The sequence below is a fragment of the Anopheles stephensi genome, chromosome 2 (assembly GCF_013141755.1).
Source record: "Anopheles stephensi strain Indian chromosome 2, UCI_ANSTEP_V1.0, whole genome shotgun sequence".
In the NCBI taxonomy this organism is placed as follows: domain Eukaryota; kingdom Metazoa; phylum Arthropoda; class Insecta; order Diptera; family Culicidae; genus Anopheles; species Anopheles stephensi.
Genome location: NC_050202.1, coordinates 58,827,323 through 58,852,617, shown reverse-complemented (window position 1 = coordinate 58,852,617; position 25,295 = coordinate 58,827,323). Strand labels below are relative to the sequence as shown.

Sequence of the window (25,295 nt, the reverse complement as noted above, 5' to 3'; positions counted from 1 at the left end):
TGCGCCTGATTGAGAAGAAGCCAAGCAAACCCATCTCTCTGGCCCCCTGGAACCTTGAAATTTCTTCATCCACCTTCACCTGACATGTGATCAGGTCAGGCCGTTGTGATTTTGGCCTTGAAAAACAATACACAAGGACACATTATATTCCAACTGTTCCTAACCGCTCCAGAGTGCATGTGGACGCTCCAAAAGGACGTTGGATCGTCTGGTAATATTCTCATGACATCCACCGATGATACCACCGAACAGATCTTTGGGCTCATGAATGTAATCGTTTATCTATTTTATAGGCCAAATATTCTTCTGAGCATCTTTCTCTCGAACGTGGGTAACATTAATATGTCAGTTTTGGGCAGAGATTTCAAGCAGGGTGGCTGGTGGTGCCTTCATTGTTCTAGTTTTCGTCCCCTTTTTGTTTTAGCTACAATTAAGTTTCAAATTTTATACCTTCACTTCGAGACATTTAGATCGCTTAAAGACGATAAGTGTACTCTATTAAAATACGCTTATTATACTTACCGATAGCAGCACTCTACACTATCCAACAAAACTAACAAACTATAGCAACGGTCTTTCCTTCCCACAATGAACGACCAATTCTTCATTTCCTCCTTATTAAATACAAATGACAGCTGGACACGAAATTAAACCACTAAAAAAGAAAAATTAGAACCATTTCCCATATTCAACCGAATGGCGTCGTTTAGTGTAATTCAACCGGTCACAATCTTTCACCCGAATGTAGCTCTACAACATAGCAACATTTTGCTTTGCGGTTGTGATACTTTAACATGAATGGTAACTCTATTAAGAAAACTCTCCCCTGAAAAAAGCCCAACTCCGCACATCAATTAAATGGCTCGCAAAGATGAGGCAACAGAGGTAACAGTTTCCCACGTCGAAAAGTACGCCACAACACACTGCCACAAGAGTTGAATTGAGGCTCGAAAGGCTAATCAATCATAATATTACAAACATGCAGGCAAACCTCGAATTAGTGGTCAACCGGTCCGGCCGGCCGAGTCGAAAGGAGGGACTGCTTACAGCGCGAGCCCGATGGGTCTTAATTTCCCTGGCCTCAACCGCTCAATGTTTGGCACGAAACACGAGCGCACGCTATAGTTTTCCCCCCCCACATTCCGTGCTCTCCATTCCACTCCAACCACCGTACTAATGGAGCACCGCGCATTGAATGGAAAAACTAATGTTGTAAAAATAATCCCCAACCCCAACCGTACGGTGGAATGTGGCCGAAAGTCGGGGGTTGGACCTCCCCCCCTTTTATCCTTCGCTAATGGCTTGTTGGTAGGCTTTCCGTGCATGGCACACCTTCCATTGTATTTTTTTTCGAGCTCGTTTCAACTCGAGCATGAAAATTACTTTCATTTAGCGTTATCCGATATGCACAAAAATGACAAGGATCGCAGGACTACGCCTCGGTGTGTTGCGTGCGTAATGGGTGCTAAATTTTGCGTTATTACGCTGAAAGCTTCTTGGCTTCCAGGCACAACCAGCCGTGTGGTGTACAAATTGTGTTCTAAATTTGAATTTAAACCAGCGCGTACCGGCAGGTACACGCGTTGGAATGCTTACCGAAATAGGCAAACGAGGATGGTAATAAAATGGTTATTTATTGACCTGCTTGCTGCTTTTCGATTCGTTTCGAAATTATGCCCTCTTATTGCCGACTCCGGTGTACTATTTTTCTTTTTCTTTTGGTCTCCGATTCCCTGCCGAAAGATATGGGTGAACGTCACTCAATGGGTAATAGCAGAAGGCTAGCTAGCAGCCAGCTAGAGACGGTCAGCTGAAACGTCGAAAGCCGTAAAAATGGAGAACCTACCTACCTGAGGTTCTGTTTTTAATCTAATTAAATTTTATTGATTATTTTTTTATTTACACCTTTACTGCCGCGGACGCATGACTCGCGTTCAAGCCATTTGGAAAAGGGGCGCTTAGAGCTGATTAGCTGTTGGTTGGTTGGTTGGGTCGCGTGTTGGAATATTGTAGAAAAAATGTAATCAAATCATTCTCATGAATAATTTGGTCGAAAGGATTGGGGCAAGGCTGGTTGGTAGAGTTAACAAAAAATGTTTAAGAGCATAAATAGTTATAACAATTCCATAATTAAATAACATTTTAATCAACCGCTTACTTGCAAGAGTCAATTTCTCTTCTATATTTAATTAAGAACTGGAGCTTCTAGAGATGCCTTGAATAGCTTACCAAGCAAACGCCAGTTGTTGAAAGCAAAACGAGCATCCTTTTTCCCAAAAAAGCTTCGAGAATCGAAATTCAAAACCCAAACGGCAATAAATGTTATCTCATGAAGATTAACTATCACCGTGGCAAGTGGCTCTTTTCGACTCGGTCGGTCAGATTCTTGTGGGCTGGGTAAATACAACAGTTCCTGAAGCTGATAATGGATACAGCCGTAATGAATAGAGTGTCGTACTCGGGCCGGGTTTGGTCGGGTGCCCACCGCACCCCACTTGGCGTGTAATCGGATTACACGCGAAAGCGTTCCTGTTCGCCGACTAAATATTGGTTTGCAGTCTAAAGCATATTATTGGTATAACTCGTCAGGCTTAAGCTACTGAGGCATCACAGTTGTTTTAAGCCACTAAACAGATAAAAACGTTCTTCGACTTTTTTAACTCCCACTGGAGCTTTTTGAAGAATCACCTTAAGAATGGGCTTCGCCAGCGGGCTCGCGAACCACCACTTAATAAAGTTAAAACGAATGACTCAAATCAAGCGTACGGTTTTGGGTAAACAACCGTTCGAGCGAACCTTTGCGGTAATCAAACACGCACTAGACGTTCGGAAACAAACCGGGCGATCCTTCGTTGATTGCGGAGTCACAGCTAACCCACCGCACGCAGTCACGGCCTGTTGCTGAACTTTTGGCAATGTGCCGGGTTGCGAGAGCAAATGTCACTCCGGTTCGATGGAATTGCTCCAACAATCCGGTTTGTTCGAAACAAACAAAACAGCTGGGCAGAGAGCGGCCGAGGTCAAACATCCGAGGCGACCTTGCGAAACCTTCTTGCAAGCGAGCGACCGCGAAAACGGAAGCTTCGTTCGTTCCGCCGGTTTTGGGTCAAAAAAGGGGTGTCCCACGAATGTCGCTCGGTAGTATCGGTAGGGATCGAATTCGTTAGAAAGGCACGCAGAGGTAATGTGCTGACGACGGATGAAATGTCAACAATTTTCGGTTTGTAAGCGCACCGGCTTTTTCGCACTGGCTGACATGGGGCGCGTGGCAGAGCGGTGGTGCAGAACGGGAAATGTTTTGCCTTCATATGGGGTTGCTATTGCGGAACAGTGAACTGTGTTTGTTTTTGGGGGACTATTTTGGAATTCTTTTACTGTTTTGGTCAGAGGCATCGAAGGCAGATTTTTAAAGGGCTAAGGTAACTGTACCAATTTTGTAAAATTTTCGACCAAAAAAAATCATTCAAATAATTTCTATCAAGCATTTGAGCAAAGTAAAGCTATTGTTTGTCGAGCTCTTTCTGGTTCGATGGTTTGACTTAGACTAATTTATGTCTTATAACTACTGCTCTATAATAACTATTATTAAATATTATTATTAAGCCAGAAATGGTAGGCATGATCTAAGAGGTCGTTAGGCCAAGAAAGAAGAAGAAGCACAACTATTACACTGCTATCCTTATTTCAATCCTCAGTCTTATTCCTAATCCTGATTCGTGTTCCGCTGGTTGCATACCTTTAAGCGCAAACAACTAGAAAGATTATAAATATTTGTTTACGAAATAATGACATATTTCAAAGATTTTTTTCATTGTTTTTTATTAAATGATATGACTTTTGTTTAATCATATTGCTTGATATTATGAGTCGTACATACGTACATATTATAATAACTAAGCTGTACATACTCTCTTCGATAATAATATTTATCCTTCAATTATTAACATCCTCACCAAATAATTCCCCAAATGTTCAACGCTTTTCCAATAAGCACGCAATTTTCATCTCCCGTCCAAAGTTAAATACAATCAAAACGCATAATCGAAATGCCACGAGCCCGTCTAATATGCTAACACATCCATAGCCGCCCCGAGCCGGCGCAAGGGGTTTCGGATTTTGCAACTGAGCCCGTTCGTTCCTTCAGTTGCGCGGGTAAGCAAATTTCGCTTTCTCAAAAGCACCGAAGAAAAGGGTTTGAGTTTCAACCGTGCTTCTTCTGCTGGCCAGCCTCCCCGCCTTTGATTGACTTTCATGAAGTGCTCCGGCGTGCGGAAAAGGTGCATGCATGCCGTACGAGTTCCCGAAAATAAACCCAATCGCTCCGAAGAGGGCGATCGTATATGCCACCCCCCCCCCCCCCACCCCTAACCCTCGCGGCAAACGTTGGGAGAGTGGGTTTTGAATTTTAATGGAAATTCTATCGACTTTCGGTGCGAAGAAACTAGCGATGACGGCAAAAGACGGCAGTGGTCGATCGATCGAAACGCGGACGGAGCAAGTGAAAAGCAGGGCCGGGGGCAGGAAGTGAACGAATCGCCCGCAACCCCCCCCACCCCCCGATTCCGCTGCTTTATGCACAAAATAAACGATAAAAGTATGGAATAATCAACAATCCAAATATGGAAAATGAATTGCGCTTTCGGGGACGAAGCGTCGCCGGTGGCAGGAGAACAAAAGCAACAATGAGGCAGCAGCTGCGTGCGTCAACGGGAGTAGGATGGGATGGAAAGGGCCGGAGTGTGCCTTTCCCCTGACAAGCCAAACAATTGTGATCCTTTGCTATGGGACGCAAAACTGTGAAACAAAGTGGTAGCGAAGCTGAGCTCGGCATATTGAATTTTGAGCACATTATTGCGTTTTTGTGTGTACAACAACGTAAACCATGTAATTTTATGACTTTCTTGAGGGAAAGCCAGATTTCACGATTTTTTTTTTTCGACCAGATGAAAGGAATGTTTCGCGCGCTCATAGCACCAATCTTAAGAAGCGATAAACAAACGTATTACGCTACTTCGTGTTGCACGTGTTGCCTACATGCAGGCGCATGAATCTTTTTTCGGGCACATTTTATTTCTCTCTCCTCAACCAACTAAGTAAACTGTTGCGGTTCCATAATTTGCCAGCCGATGGAACATCATTTCAGTGGTGCTATCTAAATCTACCGACATCTATGCGTCGTTCGTTCGTTCGGCCCTCGGAACTCACACTCTTAAAAAACACGGCTCAATTTTCGTCGCTCGGCACGATCCACGGCGGCTTTTACGAGCCATTTTCTGTACCCTGCTTGTTTTATTGCTTCGATTAAGTCATTGGAGTCGTTTTCCATTTTCCGTGATAATTTTTCCAACGACGCTATTTTGTCAGGCAATGCCAATAAAGGCACTATGGTGGCAACCATAAAATAAAGACCACGGGAGCACCTTCAATTCTAGCAACCTCCAAAAGCCTGCTGATGTTGAATGCTGCCAACCGACTTCCAAAAGAACGGTGCGACTTTTTGACTTGCGGCAGGAAGCAAAGAAACGTTCCATTTGGTGCTAGCGGCACGTTCACGTTTATTTTGGAGTAACCGATCCTTATCGGCTTCCATCGTCATCGTTTGCTCGCCGGGTGGTGTTTTCCTTGCGGGGAGGCGAGGCGACGATTTCAGATATCCAGGGGTACAATAAATTGGTAAGAAATTTAAAGGTATTGCGTACGTTAAATTTGACCATCCATCATCGGTGTTCCGAGTACAACACACCAAAAGCTAGCTGTTGCTGCTTTCCGCCTCGGTTTCCGCGTGATTGCGTGACCAGAAAATGCCTCACCACCGGTCGCGGGGAAATAGACATCGAAACGATACCGGCTGGGGGACCAGGTAGCCAAGGAGGGACAAGAAAAAAAAACGGAAGCCGTGAAAGGAAAAGCTAACCAGAACACTTCACTCCCGCCACCGATTTTTGCCAATGTTAAGGCGCAAGACAGCTCGAACGTCAGTATGAATAATTCGCATAACGGCAACCGGCCAAAGGGAATTTTAATTTTATTTGATTTAATGCTTCGTTTTACGCGATTCCCACAACGCAGCTCCCATACATCATTGGTGGGGGAGGAAAACCACCGCCCAAACCCGTATTCGACAGCAAAAGCCGCATTTTTGGATTACATGCTGTGCGTCGAATATCCCACACCAAACCAACCGTAATGCACGGGCTGTGAGCGAATGCGAATTTTCGAAATCGGATTAAAACCTTAAATCCTGCTACCTTCCGGGATTCCTCTCGCTGCTGATGTCATTATCTGATTTTCCGGCATTTCGGGGCGCAGTTTTTTCCTTCCTGCACTGGGAACATGGGGAGTTGGGATTTGGGGAATTTACTACACTTATAACCAGTACACATCCCCTACCAAAAAAACAATCCTGCAATTCCATTATCTGTTCCGAACAGGGATGGCTTTAAGTAGGCTTCTCCTCACATGGTTTCTAGTTGCCTAGTTACGCTTTAATTTACGCGCTCGGAATGCCACACGGATGGCACGGATTAAACGAGGATCTAGTGTTAAGTGGGTAGATTTTTGCTAAATTAATTATGTGAATCCCACCGCATTATCACGGCATTCAGCAGCGATCAACGCACGATCAGCTTACCGGCATCATCATCCGATTTCAGCTTCAAAGCGAATAAATATCTCTTAACCGGCCTTAACCGATGAAGCCGAGCACACCATTAGCACCGGTGTGAGATGAAATTTTCCACACCTCATTATTAATGCTAGAGCGTTTTGAGGTTCGAACGTGCACTGCACTGTCTGCCTTCAAACTCCGGCCAGATACACACCATACACTCACCGGTGTGCTTTGCCCATCTCAGCAAGCCAGTCTTTATTCTCGTTCGCAAAAAAAAGCATCTTCGTTTCTCGGTTAAACACTCACTCAATACCTCTTAGACTTACTCATTGAAGCGAGAGTAGCTTCTTCGTTCCGGGTTATGCCGGGCGTCCGTTTAATAAAGTGCATCAGTAATGAATGTGGTTGCGGTTTAATGAACACGGGACAGTCTATAGAGGCAGCTAAACTTTAGCTCGAACCCGGGGCAGTTGATTCACGGCAGAAGAAGAGAACGAGTTTTAGGTTAGAATTAAAGTATCGTGTGAACATTAAGCGGATTTCTAGTGAAGTGTTTAGAAGGCACGACACCGTATGTGAAGTCGTAAAATGTGAAATAATCCTGATGAAACGTATCAACACGGCTTGCTAAGGGTGGCCCGCTCTTTTGGCAATGGTTGTGTGGTGTGGTGTGAAGATTTTCTTGGAATTGTGCCCTTAAATAGAAGTGTGTGTCATACGAAATGGTTTGAAAATATTTGAGCAACAAAAGCAGGTGGTGTGCGCAACCCAGCCAAAGACAATAGGCGTCATGCCCTTTCGCAAACACTTTCGAGTTTCGTTAAAGGGGATGCAAATCGTGCAGAACATGTTCCTCCCCAAACACTCGGGAAAACTCCTTACACCGTGGAAGTCGAGACCGCGTGCCATTATGATGTGAAACACATTACAGCTTTGTGCTCTGTGTGAAAAGTGAAACTAATCCTGCTTTAATGTGCTTTCAGTGTATCTAGGATCGGGGACGCGCGCGCGACTGTGTGTGTGCTTGTTTATGCTTCCATGTGTGAGTGTGTGAGTGTGTGACGTGATCCAACAACCCACAAAACAAAACCGTGATTCGTGAGCGCTTTCCGGTCATCTTCAACGTTGCGATACGACCAAACATGGCGGGACCACACCTGGAAGAGTCCGCCGTTACGACACCGTCGATTACGGGCGGTGTCGTGGTAAATACGGCCTCCCTCAGCCTATCCCGTCCAACCAACCTCGAAAGCTCGATCTGCACCATCGACGATTTCCTTGCCCACTTCAAGCACAAGGAGCTGGAGAACGACGTGTCAAAGTATCTGTCCCACAAGCAGCGGCCGCTATGTCGGCGGGTGCTGGCCTACCTGCGCACGGCCTGGATGGGTGCCAAGTTCACCTCGAAGAGTGGTATTTATCCCATGGCATGGTGTATACAATAGCGGTAGCACATTTGGTAGCAATGAAAAAGTTTCATTTCGGACGCTTGTCGCTAGTGGAGTTGGCTGAGGGAACAAGTGTTTCTAATGGTGTTTGGTTTAATTTGCTGCATTTATTAGAGTGTGTCCCCCTTTCTGTTTTTGGGACGAGGAAACATCTGCTATATTGTCTATAAAGTCGGTATAATTATTCCCTTTTTTAAGTCATGGGCATCTGTTTTTCACTAGCGGTACAGTGAGCTTCGTGTTGTGTTACATACATCAAATCAACACAGTACAGCACTCGCTACCTGTATTCCTGCGAAAAAGGAAGGCTGGATATGTAGAGGCGGTCCGGTGACCGAGGCGACAGCGGCGTCGTTTCACCGCGGTTCAAATCTAAGGACCGGGGTTCAAATGCCGTCCAGACCGCCTCCCCTTACGTTAACTACGTCACTACGGGTAAAATTAAGTCACAGAAAGCCAGAAATGCCAGGCCGAGACCTCTATGTAGGTATGTAGGGTATGTAGAGGCTTAAGTCTCTTAAGTGTTCCTGAATATTTGAAAACCATTTTCATGTGTTTTTGGCCCTTAAATATTCTCAAATTAAGACAGCTTGTTGCCTGTCTATTGCATCCTCAGATTTTAACAGATATCCTTCAGAGTCATCCTATTCTTTACAAGACCTCTGAAGGTGGTCTATTAACCTCTGAAGGTGGTCATGCTATTCCGCAATGTTATTGCTAGCTTTTGGTGGAGCCAGGTATACAAGCTGGAGGTGAGCGTGCTACGCCAAATTATTAGACACAAGTCTTGATATCTCTCTTCTTGGTCTAGCGACCTCTCGAGGTCAAGCCTGCCATGTCTGGCTTACTACACTCTGGCCCATCACTACGGGGGTGACGGTCAGGATGGCATTTGAACCCCTATCCTGCAGTATGAAGACCGGCGCTGTTGTTGCATAAAGTCTGGACATAATGCAGATGAATGCTCTCCCTTCAGTAAGTTTACTAAACCCGGTGTCGTAGGGATGCATTTGAATATATTTGGAAAAGCATCCTACCAAGAGCTTTCTCGTTCCACAAATTTTACCATCGAGATAAATTAGAACTCTCGAAACATTTAAATATTTTCTTCTTTAGGTTAAAAATGTAAGGTTTTCTGCAACTTATTATCAGAAAAATATAGAGAAGTTAGGTGAATATTCCGACTGGTAGAATATAATCAAAATAGAATAAGATCACCTGTATTTGAAAATGAGGATCTAAATCCAATTTTTTAACAAAACGGCTTATTTTTATTATTTTTTTACTTCAAATTGATTGAATATTTAATTTACAAAAAAACAATCCTGTCGATGCATCAATCATGAGTTTCTGAGGTTCTTTCGCCATTCTGTTAAAAGTATGGCAACTCATTTTTCATAGTAGTGAGCATCTGCTCCTTACTTTTTCCATTTGAGTATGGGTCAGCTCAAACACAAGATAAAAAGCCGCAAAAGTTTTTTTGTCTCAACATTTTCAGACTTTTTTCATAATTTTATTTTTAACGCAATGATTAAATGAAAATTAAAAATAAAAATTTAGAAGATGCTTTTACCTAAATCTTCGTTTGATTGTACCTAGCAAAAAGTATAGAAAATAGTAGTTAAAAATCGTACCAAAAAGTGATCTTATTCTATAGTCCTTCGCCGAATAGAGCAATGTAAATCATGTGAATTTTATGATCTCATACATCAAATCCTCAAGCCTAAACACTACAATCCTTCACAGAGCATAGTTTGCAATTGATACCATAAGCTTTTCTGGTCTTTTTTGAAAAAATACGGTCCATCACTGAACATAGCCCATATGCTACGCTATCAGCCCTCGCTTGTTGATTGAATGCCCGAGACAAATCGATAATATTTATCATCTTCTACCGTCGACTATGTGCCATGAGTAATACGATCTCACGTAACTGTGCACCAAAGCTATAATCCATCTGGGCTTAATCTCTTGACATTTAATGGGGAGGGGGGGGGGGGAGTTCATATTTTTCAGAAGGTCCTTAAAATACAGACAAATAGCACCTGTACTGGAGCACCTCATGGCAACATACGTCATTTTTTTTATACCGACACAGAAAAACTACTTTCCCACCCGGTTGGGCAATTTACTTTTGCAATATTCCAAGTGCCCAGAGCGCGCGTCCGTCCGGCTGGTCGATTGGCTCTGGGTGATGTATTGCCGGGCAGCAGAAGAAAAAAACCACGTTGCCATATTAACTGGAGTTTTCTCGCGCCAGCCAGTAAACGCCGGTGTCGATATTTTACAATTTAACGACCATCGATGGTACGTGATGACGATTATTGTTTACCGGATATTGAAAGCAATAAAGAAAAGAGGAAACAGGAAACGGGATGAAAAAACAATATTGAACGTTCCATCAGACATTAATCGGTGGATAGACAGTTTTTCTGGCAAACCATTTTAGTGAGCAGGCAATCGAGCAGCAGCAATAGGTACACTTTACACAAAATTGATAGAAAATAATTGGGTTGGTACGATACAATATTTTTACATAATAAAATAAAGCCTCTCCTTTATGTGCGTGTATGTGTTTGTCCAAATGGAAAAATAATTCGTTTGATGACACACTGGAATCGAATAAAAATCGCCACCATGTCGCTTAGCAGCGTATGAATGAATGCATGAATGGGGAGCTCGAGTGGGGTTGGCATGGGCGTGGAAAGATGAGCGCCCAATCCAGTCAATGTTGCCACACGCGTCGGCTAACCAGTAGCGAGCAAACATACACCGGCTTACACACACACTCCGGTGGCCATATAACGGAAGTACGTGAGCCGATATTCCGCTGGTCGTCCCTGTTGTACGGTACGAAAGTAGACAATAAAAAAAAGAGCACCAACACATTCCACCGCACCGAACCAACAACCCACTCCTGCACGTGTCCTTCCACCCTGCCCTTCCTTTCCGCTCTCACCCGCTAAGCACACATTTTGCAAACGGAGCGTAGCCAGGAAGGTTAGTGGTTTTAACGCCCCTGATGGGCCGTGTCGAACGATGAGTTTGCACGTGTAGTGCGTCCTTGTGCGAGACGACGGTTGTGTTGTGAAGGTGTAGTCTGTTTTTTTTTTTTTGTTGTTGTACGAACTTTTCCACAACAACCTGGCAAATGCTGGGAAAGTGTTGACCGGCTTCCACCAGTGGGGGGGAGGGTGGCACAGCCCGCGTGCATTTCCTACAGTTTGCCGTTAAAATGTTGGCATCGCTTGTTTGTGCAAGATTACAGCGACCGGTGCGTTGTTGGGATGACCGAGCCCGAGTGTGTGTACGCGGATGGGTGAAACAAAGCAAACACGAGCCGGCGCTGGGCCGACTCCCAAAAATTTTTCCCGACCCACGGGCGCTGACCTCACCGAAAAACGTGTGCCCAAAGGTGGGGTTAAACATTTGCTTTTCGATCGACTTTCGACTGGACTCGAAGAATCGCAACCGTGCTGAAGAGTTGCCGGTCGTGGCCGCCAATAAAATGAAGTGAAATGTATATTTTCATAAGCAACTCTTCTCCCGTTCTCGCTCGCTCTGTCTGTTTTTTTTTTCGGACGGAGGGGGGGCCGTCCAGTTTATTAAGTCCGGAGTGGAGAAAAAATCGAATATGATGATGCGAAGTTCATAATGCAAACATAAAGCAAGAGTAGCAACGCTTGATGCTGCCGGTTGTGAACCGTTTATAAATAATTCAATGCTGTGCGTGGTGAGTGCTGGGACCCCGGCACACCGGCATCAGGATAACACCAAGATGGTGTAGCCTAACATCTTTTCGCGATAACAAGTGTATGTGTGGATGTAGTGTGTATGTAAAGAGCTCTGATTGGACTATAGCACTGTTGTAGAGATGGGCATGAGTGGGAAAGAAGCTGAACTGGTTTCGGACAATTCCAAAAAAATAGGAACCAGTTTCAGAAATTAGGTTCAAACGAACCGTCTGGAACCGTTTAGAACTGCCGTAATTGTGAGGAACCTAATATCTCAACCATTTAAAATCCGATTTCCAAGCTGACGGTTCCGACAATTCCGACGGACCAACGGTTGCGATGATTAAGGACGGTTCCGGACTAGTAATGAGCACTTGGAATTGGAACTACCAGGAATCCATTCTGTTTTTTTTAACCGTAGTCGATTTCGATTGCAAAGCTAATTAAGATTACGAATTTAAAATTAGTAATCTATCCAACTTGATTCTGGACATAATTCTGTAACTAGTCCCATAACAGGTTCCGTAACCGATTCCGGAAAATTCAAAGCGATCCGGAATCTATTCCCAAGAAACATAATTTTCCCACTCACTATTCCGGACGATTTCGAACGATTCCACGTGGAACCGACAATTCCGTTTCCTCAGAATCGGAACCGCAAAGATCACCCATCACTACTCTGTTGGAACATAAAGGTAAAATGGAGGAAGCATTTACTTGTTTCTTGTCTTGTCGCGGCATGAAAGAAGCTGCACACAAACACACCATTTATCGATAGTATCGACAAGCCGGGTTTAAGCGCGGCGGCGACTGAGGTTCGATAATCCGTTCCGGGAGCCAGTTTTGCTCACGAGGGATTGACGTTTCCAGAAATGGTTGGGCAAATTTGAAGCCATAGAGAAGCAACTTTTGAAACCCAAGCTCCAAGCTCGATGAATGGGGTGTTAATTTATTATTTAAATGTGTGTCTGTGTGCGTGCGTGTCTTCTGTCTTCTCGCTCCCAATGTCTTCCCGTCTCGGCCAGAAGAACTACAAAGGCGGTTAGTTAGTTTGTGTTATTCGTACGAAAGTACAGCACCGGTAAACATCAAATCCCCATCATCCCCCAGTGGTTTGGGTATGGGCGCAGTTACAAATGGGTCTTGTTTTACAGCCTTTTGATTGAACAGCTTTCCTCGTGCTGATGCTCCCGATGATGATGATGAAGGTAGACTGACTTTTTGTAGCAAGGACTCGCTTCCCCGATTTACCCGTACGATGGGATCTTTTCAATAGACTTTTGAAATCGGGTGGTAAAGGGCAAATTAATAGAGACATGATGAAACACACTCATTATACAGTGGAAAATGGTTCATCGTAAAATCTACATCCACCAAACATGGCCCGTAATCGAGCCCCTGGCTAGGCAAGTGCCATAGTTATCACTCACACACTGCTTGCAGCGCATGATTATCAAAGCACACATAAAACGAGGGTACAATCTCTTCAATTAGCGTTACGAAAATATTGCCCAGCCCGGTTCGTTACGGTTGTGAAACCATAACATTTATCTAGTGAAGCAGTAAAGTAAATGCCAATGATCCCTGGGGCCAATATGTCACCGGTCCGTCCTGACAGAACGTGGGGGGGCATCTGGGGACAACCGAGTACGATGAAGGGCGTATAGAGCGATCATCCCCCTCCCCCCCACCGCCGCCTTCCCCCAGTCGGGAATGTGTCACATGGGTTTAATGGGTGGAATGGTAAAATTAGATTTCACCTTGTTCACTTTTTCCCTTCAACAACAAAAAAAAGGACAAACCCATCTCACTTCGTCCGTTGGGTGACCACAGCGTGAAAGGTAAGGCGCACGGATGGAAATGCAAATAGCTAAAAAGGATCCAGAATTGAGATGCAGTATCCGGGCCGAATCCCCCGGCCGTCGGGTAGAAGACACATGTTCTGCTCAATGTGGGGAAAATGTGCTGAGCACGCATGGAGGCGCCCGGTACTTTAAGTGCTGTCCTGTGCGAGCATGGGTATCTTCGGGATGAGTACATACGGTTGGATAGAAAGACGTACGGAAGATGAAGCAAACCCGGGCGGCTTCTTCTGATCATGCCCATTCCCTGGGCTACTCCTGGGAATCCTGGCAAGATTGTTTTTACAAAGGTCGTGTGCGTTCGTTGAACGTTCTCGGGGCGGTTTCATGCAGTGCTGCAAAATCCATATTTCAAGGTGCTTTGAGAAGGGTAATTTTGTGCAGGAAAATTTACAAAGCAGTATTCTAAGAAGTGGAGGGTCCACAAATAAGGTGATATTGAATTATGCGAATTGCATTAAAAGATCAAATGGAACTATTTAATATTCGGAGCGAAATAAGCAAAGCGACACCGTGTGTTTTGTCAATATTTTTAAAAAATTCTATTTTTAGTTAACAATGTAAAAACAAGCTATTTCTAATCTTTATAAATCATTCTAATCTTTATAAATCATCATCACCCTCTATAGTGGGGACTGACTATCCCACTGTGGGGTAAGAAGAAGTCTTATAAGCCAAAAATGGCAGGCATGACCTCAGAGGTCATTAGGCCAAGAAAGAAGGAGAATTCGTGTAGAAATGCAATGTCACTAGACCACAGACATATGCAGCATATCCTGTTAAGCATCGAACATTTGGAGCGACCACGGAGTTTCGGCCAACTTCACAGAGTGTCATAGCTCGAATCGGTCCAGCATCACCGAAAAATATATTTCCTGGATTTTATTTGAATTAAACTATGTTTACCCTGAATGGTTGAGATAATCGCCAACACTTTTAACAATATCTGCGTGGAGAACCCAATGCTGATATGAGTTGGAACATTGATGCTGGTATACTGATAGCTTTTATTTATTTTTTTTAATTTTATATCGGGGAGCTTTTACATTTCAAGGAAAGGTTCCATTGGTATGAATCGCTACCAGGCTGAAGTCAGAGGGTATCTTAATTGCTAGAAATAGTCTCACTCGACAATGGCAAGTCTTGTCCAGATTTTTTTAGCAGCAGGAAAATGACGCGGTTCATAGCGCTAATTGCCTAGTTGCAATACCCAGGGACTATTTGTTGCGAGATTTTTGGACTGCCGGATCGACTCCCTAACGCTACTCTCTGGGCTCATACATACAAAAATACAATTTACAAACTAAACAATTTACTAACTAAAGCATGATTTCTTCACAACATTTTCATGGATTTTGATGGGTTATTACGTTCTGCATTATCAGTTATACATTATCCAAGTACTTCAGGATTCATCCTTTCTCATCGAATTTATGAAACCAGTAGACCATTAGAAAGCTCTAAGAAGCCATAATGTCGTGTATATAGAGGACTGATCGAGCACCATAAAAAGATAAGATTACATAGACTGAGCATTTTAAAATAATTTATTATAATTATTCATCCATATTGAAAGTGTAAATTAATTTGGTTATTTGTGATATGGTAATATAAGCATTCATTGCTGAAAAGTGCAGTAGGTCCTTATTTTTATTTCGCACCCCTTTTTCTTATATATATATTTTAATACAATGTTAATGGTCTGCAAAAAATAATATTGAAAAAAAATTTGTGAAATGTGAAATGTTTATTCCGAGTAGGAAAATTTGAATTAAAACTTTGACGTCGACGATCGACTGTACCAAAGTCGTGTGCGAGTACATTACCTTTAAACACACAACCAGACTCCACACCACTTAAATTGTTCATAAAGATGTCATCTTGGCACAAATCAGGAGCGGGGGGGGGGGGTTGTTGCGCTACCAGCATTCGGGAACGGCACTCCCCTCCCCACCCCCCACCCTCCAGCATGAAACTTGATTAGACTAATTAAAAGCCACTCGCATAATGCGCGTAATGCACAGCAGCACTTTTAACCGTAACACCCCCCGAACGATGGCATCCGGCACAAGCACACAAGATGTCGCCTCGATGAGATTGTTCACTGTGACAGAGCCGAACCGAAATGCCGAAGCAATAACGGTGTATAAAGTTCTCAAAAAAAAGCATATGGCACCACGTAGTAAAAGATAAGGAGTTTTGTTTCCTTTATTTTTTCTGGTCGGGGGGCTGGTTGGCACAAATTGTTTAATGTATTACTTTGAGGCCCCCGTACCCGCACATCGCGTCACACCTTCTGTGGAGCGTCCATCAAGCAGGAGAGCGAGCTGGAACCCGCACTTTCATTCGCTTTGAATAAGCTCTTGTGTTGAGGTGGGTAAACCCTCGTTACCGGCGAAGGCTCTCAAGGGCTAATAGCGGGAGCCCGTTCGACAGCCAGCCAGCCAGCCAGCCAGCCGGCCGGTCCACCCATTTACCAGGAATCCGCAAATTGGATGGCCAGTAGTCGAGGCGCCGGATCCGAAATTTAATTTCATCAAACATCAAACATCAAACACTACAAAAATGACGATGTATTCGCGGCGACGGCATTACATTTGCTGGTTTTCGCCGAGCCAGTAACGCAAAACCGACCGCACACGAGACCGGTGCTCTTTTATCTTCGAAAAGAAAAAAGGAACCACTATGCGGATGGGCTCTCAACGTGACCTCTCTTAAGCGAGCCATACTTCAAGAAATTAAATTTATTCATTTTGAAGTGGCCAGTGGCTTCTGATCCGCCATTCTGAGCCACCGTTCTGGGCGGACGAACCGTTGAATGGTTTTGCTTCTTCGGTGGTTAAGGCCTCGGTACCGTGGCCAATTGTTGTAACTTGATGTAGATGTTTGCAAAATCTTTTTTTCCTTTTCCTTAGCATTGCTTCTCGCAGCATGTTTCGCGCTATTGTGGCAGGCCCTCGGTACCCTCTCGCTGCTACAAACGGAAGGGACACCATTAAAAACATTAACAACAACCATTTAGAACGCGTGCCCGGTTCGACACGATGGGTTCTCGGTGGAAAAATAAAAGGCGAGCAAGCAAAAAAGAAGCAGATTTTCCCCATGATCACACGGACAAGCAAGCAAGGCGGAGTGGTTTCGAGTCTGGGGTTCCTGCCTTGTTTGTCGTGATTATGTTGGAAACGCCGACCGCCGACCTTTTCATGTGGCTCTTTTTCTTCCCATAAGACAATCTTGTGAGCTTGTTTTTGCATGTACATGCGTCCAACGGCATGTCATCGTGGGTGAAAAATTAGTACGAAGAATAGAACGAGGAGACCGGCCGGGCCGGCAGGCGGCAGAGGTAAACTGTCCGCACGACGTTTTCCCGACCTCGGTGCACCCGTAGTAGGTAGCGCGCCCCTCCACGGGGTTGGGGCAACTGTGTCTTTCAGTGTCACTGGGAAAACATTTATCATAAGAGATAAGCATCTTTCGGTTCGCTTCAGGCAATGAGCCGTTAGGACTGACGAATGGTGCATTGTTTCTTTGTTGTGGAACCGAATCCTGATGTAAGAGACCGGTACCATTGCGTAAACCCTTCAGCCGTACAGGAGTCGGGAAGAGCTGAAGAACGATGTAATGCGTGCGTACATACTGAATATGTGCTAGGGACAAAGCTAGGAAGATGTGGCTTAGAATAGAAGTGCCAGACAGAAATAATGTCGCTACTTCTATGGGTGGAAGTTATCGACATGAGCAAATTAATAATTAAACTCCCTGAACACAGATTCTTCGCAGAACATAGTGTGATTAAAACGTCCACACAGAATTGTCCGACGATGCGTCATAACTTTCAAGCTCATCGGTCGCTGGTGATCAGTAAAAAAAACAAAACAAGAATACACTGGTGCCGTTTCCTATAGCTGCACCTAAATTTTTGGTGTAATAAGACTAACTAAGTCACACTTATTGCTTCAAAGTCTTTTAAAAATAAAGATATTGTTTTTTTATATTTGAGGAAAAACATGGTAAGCATTCAAGCAACTCTTCTTCTTAATACTTCTACTTCATAAAAATTACATGACCTTTATCTGCTAGCCACACTTTAAGTTTTATTTTAAGAAAAATATAGTATTATTTATTCATTTATAAATAAAATTTCTGGCTTAAAGGACTTCACTCAAAAATTTAAATTAAACATACATTTTAATCAGAACAGCTGTTAAAGCTGAAAATATTGTGTAAAAAATGGCTTATTTTTTATGGTATTGATCAGCCGATAGTATTATTACACAGCTGACACAGACCCTCTAGATCTCTCTTCTTGGCTTGACGACCTCTCAGGCCATGCCTGCCATTTCTGGCTTATTCTAGACTTTATGATACCACGTAGTTCGATAGTCAGTCCCCTTTGAGAGCTCTAAGGGCTTTATGGCAATTATGAATCACGGTCTGGACTATTTATACAATGTTCATATACGTGTATTATGAATCACGGTCGTGTATCATGAATCGTGTATCATGAATTATGAATCACGGTCGGTCTTCTGGACTATTTATACAATGTTCATATACGTAGGTCAAATTGAAAAAATAATTTTCACTAATTTTAACTTTAATAGGTTTAACTTTATTGATATCAATATTCTAGTGGAATTTGACGAGCGTGCCAAACAATTTTTTATGTTTATGGGACTAACCTTTATTATCTGTAATTTCTATTCAATGATAAAACCGATTCCGAGTCTTTTTCATCCCTTTTAGTAAAAATATGGCGATTTCGGGTCTAGATGGTCCTTTTAACTTTTTACCGGTCTATTTTACACCGATCTTTACATTATTTAACAAAAAAAGCTTTACGGAAATCATAAATTAGGGTGCATAAATTCATAAATTCAAAGTTTTGTGTGTAGAAAACTTTTCGATAAAAAAGCTGCAGAAAGTGAGTCGCTCAAGATTTTTTTTTACCATTTTGGTTACTAGAACTGCCTTTTTTTAGTAACAAAAACAAATCAGAAGTAGTAATAGAAAATAATGATGCAAATAATGCGTAAATTAGAGGTTCAGCTATAGTAAGCGGTACCAGTGTACCTAGAACATCGCAGCTACAAACCTAGCGCGGAGTAATGCACTGCACTCCGTTCCACTCGGCTGATTTGTTTGCCGTAGTACTGGGCACTCCCCCGGCCGGTCATGACCCAATCACCGGCAACAATTCTTCTTTGGAATTTTGTAATTCAAAACCCTGCGGGCGGTCAGTCAGCATAGCCCCTGCGCTGCTCGATGGGTACAAAACAAGACCAGCAAGCCATCAGTAGCAGCAGCAGCAGCAGCCCACTGCCGGAGTTATATACCCGAAGGACATCGAGCTGACATTATCAGCAGTGACGGCGGTGGTAACTTTAGCCGCCCCCAACCGATGATGGTGGTGGTTCAGCAGCAGACGTAAAAAAAAAACCGGTCGGTCGCAAAAATAAACCAACACCGCCCTCAAGCTTCAAAATGTTTTATTATTTGTAAATGAAGTTTGACGAACAGTTTATTTTAAACTTGAGCGATGGCATTCCACCCACACACACACACACACAGACCGCACACAGGCAGACCGCACACCGAGTTGACAGGTTAAGCGATTTAAATGTGGGGTGAAAGTGGGAATGGGATGGAGTTTGCTGTAAGCCAAACGTGTGTGTGTTTTTATTGGTTTTCATTTTTAAATCTAATAACCATTTAGCGTTAATTTAAAACCCACACCCTCTCGGATTGTATTAATGTGGTTCCATGTTGTTTACGTCTACATATCTAGACTGTGAGCTGGAGGAGATCGTGTCCCCGCCGAAGTACCGACCGGAATCGATAGCGGCCCTGTGCGAGGCGACCCGTTTTACCGAGGCAGAAATCAAGCGGATCTACCGGGGCTTCAAGGCCGAATGTCCGGCCGGCATCATACGGGAGGAAACGTTCAAGTTCATCTACTCCCAGTTCTTCCCGCAAGGAGGTAAGCGTGCAAGGAAATCTGACTGAGTTGAGTGCAACGTGGAATTAAACGTTCGTCTGCAAAAAGGCATGTGTGGTGCACATGTCATCCATCCCCTGTTCCCGAGTAGTTTGACACTTATTTGACACAACTTGTGGGCATGGCTCGATCTAGCCGGCACACACACTCTGCACTGCAGAAAGTAAGAAAAATTGCAAACCTCATGCCCCTGTTTTCTCCTGGGAGCACAGCGAACGAATGCCGTCGTTTTATAACGAACAAAATAACTTAGCTGACGTATAATTGACACGAACCAGACAACAGTCGATTAGAAGCGGAACGAGCGTTTGCTGGGTAGGAATGAGTTGTGGAATGAGGGGCCAGGAAATGAAAGGAAATGTTCATTCGAAGAATTTCCAATCAACCTTCTTGCCGGCCGACAGTTTCTCGGCTGGAAGTTTATGCGCTTTGGGTTTTGTGTTTATCATCCCCAAAAACAAGTGTAGCGAGATATTGCTCCGGTGACGTTTGCTGTCGGTTGTAGTACAGCAACGAAATGGTGAAGCTATTGTTGTGGTAAATTAAAACATATTCCTCTTTTGGAAGCAACTTTGTGTGAATAGACCGTAGGAGAAAGGATGCATCGTCGTTGTGCATGCTTAGTGCATCATGATACTGGGAGAGCTTGTATTAATATGAAGTAGAAATTTCCACAAACACACCTTGGTTTTAAAGGCTCTTTAGAATCGCGGATTTTAAAATGTCTCTTTTTATGGTACTAAAGTTGAAACAATTGGTCATAAAAGCCCCAAACAAATCGATCATAAATAATCCCTTGCAAGCGAAGTTGGAGGACCCCATTTATCCTTGCGGAAATAATTTACGATCACGACCAATTGATGAGTCCCCACGAAAAACGAAAACCTGTCTCAATATTAAAGCCATAAATTTGATACCCATTCTCGTGATTTAATAACAACCGGAACTCTTAAATGAAAGCGCCTTAAATTGATTGGTGGTGTACTTGCGTTGATTCTGTACTGCTCAACACAATTTTGTTGGGCAATTAATTCAAGTCCCGTGGATGATATCTCGTTATGGCTTCCTACGGCCGAGCTAGGATGATGATACTTGCCGAAATGAAATCTTATTGCGGTTGTCGTGCGATTGCAGTAAAACGATTTTTTCAACCGCTTTTCCTTTTGCTCGTGTGGCTGGTCAGGAACGGTTTCGGAGTCGGAAAACTTTCAACCTGCTGACGCTACACTTATCACGATTTGAAGAGAGAATTGTATCCACGTTTCTTTTCTACTGCATACTACACGTGGAAAAGTACAGCTCACTTCCTGGTGGACAAAATGAAAAGATTCTTTTCGAAAGTGACTCGAAACGGTCGTCACCGTATGTGTCCGTAGCCATATTGCAACAATAAGTAAAGCAAAGGCGAAGCAAAACAACCGCCCGCTCAAGAGTCAAACAAATGAGTTCTATGTGCTGCGGGCCCATGTGCAGTGAAGCCCCGGAAAGTCATCGAGCGTCAAGTAGGGGTCACGGCTGCAGCACGCCCCGTTAAGGCAAGCGCAAAAACTCGTTGTGGGACATTTGTTTTTTGGGGGGTGTTCGCTACAGTCGGTTGCAGAAAAAAAGTGCACAGAAGAATAATTTGTGAAGTACAACAACCAGTTTTTTGGTGGTTTAGTAAAAAAAATTCAACATACTTCATATTTAAGAGTGTCGAAAGATGGAGTTATTTCTAGATTTATTGTTTCGGGTTGATGGTTCGTAGCGTGTAGAACAAATTGAATGCTCACAATTTAGGTAAAGGTAAAGGATATTGTAGCAATACGGCCAGGCCATTCTTCATGAATAAAAATAAGGATATTGTAGATTATGCTCTCTTTAGTAAGGCATTTCCGACTGTAGGGCTTTGATCCATATATTGTAGTAGTAGAATCACTCAGGGAAATGTTTCAAATGAGTAGAGAAGTATTGCAAATGTACTATGGATTTGTGCAATCATATAATGTAATCTTGCATACAGTTAGCTACAGAGATTTGCAACACGACTATGGAACATTGGATGGGGGTAGTATTTTGGATTTTTTTTTTATGGTTCACGGAGGCATACCGGTGGTCGAGGCGATATCCGTGCCAGTCTTCACTAAACATGGGAAAAATGAATCCCAGTGGGAATTCCATCCCAATAGCGAGCCGAATCTCCGAAGAATCTGAAGCTGAATCTCTCCCGTTATGACAGTATTTTTTGAAGAGCGAGAGCTGAGAAGGAGTCGAGATGGGGGAGGGGTAAACAAAGCCTAATGCATCAAAATCCATTCAGTCATGCTTATTATTTTTCATGATCCTTTAATTTTCGTTCACCACTTCGCTGACCAACTCAACCTGAACCAAAACTCCACCATGAATTTTGAAAGCAATCAACGCGATTATTACACCCAGACCCAATTATCCAATCCCTATCAAATCCCAAACAAAACCTAATTAAATCCTAATCATATCGAATGTAGAATTTTCACTAATCGTGATCGGGAAGGGACTTGTGATAATCGCGCTGGTTTAGTCAAACTTGTCTTGCTCGCTTGGCGTTCAGTTAGTTGAGGATATCGGATAGGAATCCGTATATATAGTCAGATTCGAGGAAGATTCACATCGGATTCGAATCAGAGTCTGATACGATTCGAATCGGATTCGGATAGGATTCGGATCAATATAGAATTCGAATCCTTCCTTCGGATCCTTATCGAATCCATCATTTAGGATCCAATCCGATTCGAATATTTCCTGAGAATAGATCTTCGAATCTTCCGAATCCTGAATCTCCCAAGGACAGCAAACCAGGAACGACAGATTCAGGTGTGTGACAAGTCTTCACACAACAAAACCGGGGATCAAATGGCATCAAATGGCAGAAATGGTAGGACAATACCTCTTGAGGTTGTAATGGCAAAACAGATAAAGCAAAATTCCATTTTACAATTGCAATAGCAGTTGACAGTAGCGCTACGAATTTTTAGTAGCATGACGGGTTACTTAAGACTCGAAGGAAGATAAGATGTAATATCCTTTCGTAAGGATTGAAGTCTATGGTAAATGTAAACCCCATTATCCTTACTTAAAAAATACCCCTCGTAGGCAAATTTTAAATTTAAATTCATCTCTCCAAACAAAACAGCAACGTTTGCTGCTGGATGCTAATGCAAGGCAAGTACTGTGTTTCTGCACTGTATTACAATCATCATCATCATCATCATCGTCAAACCATCCGCAAACTCGAAAACGACTGCATGGGGCGCCCCCGACCAAACGACAGCGCTTCTGTATGTCGCCGGCCGGGTGATTCGCAATGAAATAGTCAATTTACATGAAAATCAACAACATTTCAAGTGCACCGAAACATAATGCCTGCACAAGCTAGGCTCTAGCTGGCAAACCCTTCTTCGCTGGGTGTGCCAATGTCGCCCCAAAACCTTCTCAAGCTGTACCTCGTTATTTCGCCGCGTTTTTTCGGGTGCAAAGCGAAGCACCGATCGAACGAGTCAGTTAAGAAAACATGAACAGCACATTTGTCTGAGGGGGGGGGCACCACAGCCACCAAGTTAAGCAGTGACAGATATAGTACTTTGGCGCAAGTTGCGCTTCTGTTTTGCTTTCAACCTCAACTAACTTCTTCAGGGCGCGTTTTGCTTCATTTTCGGTAAACTTTTTTCGCGACCGAGGTAAGCAAATAAAAAGGCCCGGCAAGCAAGCTTTGTATCATGTTGTCGGGGGGGAAAAGTTGTGTAAAAACCCTAACTCCAATTTGTTTGTGCCTGTAGTGAGCGAGAGTTGTCTCCGGAGGGCGAACGGTTACCCTGTTACCGGAGCGATGCACAATCATGTTTTTCCCAACATCACATTTAAAGAATGCTCCAACTTGTTTAAAGACTAAAGTACTAAATGACTCCGTTAGAGAAAGCAAGCAAACAAAAAGTGTTACAATCAATACAAAAGCAAACGACAAACGACTATCGATCGCACAGGGATAGTGGTGAAACTACTGATCCGTACTGGTTGCTACCAAAGTCCCCCATTCCGGTGATTGATGAGGTCCTGTGGTAGGTCCTTGAAACTGAATGACCCCATCATGCCCAGCGCTACATGAAATATCAATTTAAACTTCAAAGCCGAGGGGCAAAAGCGGGGAACGGGGAAGGGTGTAACGATTTGATGTGTCCCCGCGTTCCATCTTCCGATTTTCTACTTTTCCAACTGATGGAGGAAAAACCAAAACAGAAAAATCCGTAGCGCTGCGAAATTACTTCCCACACCAGACACACCAGACAACAACATTCTAAGAGAAAAACTTAGCAAAACGGCATTCGGCTGTGTGTGTGTGTGTGTGTGTGTGAGGATTGAGTGGGTTTTTTCGTGCTCTCTCTCACGCGCGCTTCTTGGAAGGAAATGAGTTCGGATATCCTTTGGCTTAACAGTGTCACACCAGCAGAGAAAGCATGCGGTGGAATGACGCAGGAAGCGAGCGCAAATTGCGGAAATGCAGCATCCAAATTGCAGCTGGTGAAAGTAAATAATAAACGAACGAATGCTGGATCTTCGCCAATCAGCGCTGGAGAAGCAAAGAAAGGGATTTCCAAGCGAAAAATGTTTATTGTAAGCGAGCGAGCAAGTCAACCCAAGAGGATGATGATGATGATGATGATTTTAAAATGTTTAATACGGACAAGCAAATGTTACTGGCTTCAAGCGATAAGTGTGTCCGTTTGTATCCATGAAGGGGGTTTTTTTCATTCGAATGGTGTTTTAAAATCAGTTCAACTGTAGTAATCCATTAAACATTCGTTTCGATCACTGTTTTTGGTTGGTGGCGGATGAAAAGCATTTGCATCGGAAATGCATCGACCGCCATCATCAACTACGATCAAACGGATAAAGTTCATGGCATAAACATCGAAATGCAAACCACCGTAAAGTTCTCCTGCCCAGCAGCGGTTGGTTTTATGTTTGAAAGTAGGGTTAAAGCAATTTCAAAAAAACAAGTGGAATTTTTTGCAATGGAGATGTAAAATATAAAAATTCCAGTTGGATGATAGGAAGAATGATTTGGGTTGCTGGTTCGTTGCTCAAGAGCAAGTGATGGCTTTATGTCCATAATATTCCTTTGAATTTTTGCGATAAATTCGTTCTCTAATATTAAAGTAAATTGTTTTAATATTAATTGTGCACCATTTTTCCGCCCCAGCCAATACAGGTTTATATGCACACTACGTGTTCAACACCTTAGACAAGGAGCATACAGGCATTCTGAGCTTTGAGGTAATGTAACTCTTTTGCACATGCTTCGAAACAGATACATCCCGCTCCCGGCCATACTAATTAACATGCTTTTTCATTAGAACTTTGTCCAGGGACTGTCGATACTGTCGCGGGGCACGCTCGAGGAGAAGCTGTGCTGGACCTTCTCGCTGTACGACATTAACCATGATGGCAAGATAACGCGCGAAGAAATGACCGACATCGTGACGGCCATCTACGAGCTGATGGGTGCCCGGGACGATGGTGGTACCGATGAGGTGAACATTAAGAACAAGGTGGACACAATTTTCCAGGTAAGGCTTCGAGGCGAGTGTCGAGTCGTGAATATCCCACACAACTTCCCTCCCCCTCAAC

General features: G+C 43.5%; 1 protein-coding gene across 3 annotated transcripts in view; it reads left to right on the top strand.

The window, feature by feature from the left end:
* LOC118506408 (Kv channel-interacting protein 4-like) overlaps window positions 1–25,295 on the top strand; it is a 53,404-nt gene that overhangs the window by 22,909 nt on the left and 5,200 nt on the right. The window contains exons 2-5 of one of the 3 annotated variants that reach the window (XM_036043484.1): window positions 7,594–8,023; window positions 19,443–19,634; window positions 24,868–24,941; window positions 25,022–25,234. In XM_036043484.1, the coding sequence (XP_035899377.1) occupies window positions 7,753–8,023; window positions 19,443–19,634; window positions 24,868–24,941; window positions 25,022–25,234 (750 nt within the window). In that variant the 5' untranslated portion in view covers window positions 7,594–7,752. Of the gene's footprint in view, window positions 1–7,593; window positions 8,024–19,436; window positions 19,635–24,867; window positions 24,942–25,021; window positions 25,235–25,295 lie in introns of all 3 variants that reach the window. The other 2 variants (XM_036043483.1, XM_036043482.1) reach the window with 2 other exon arrangements.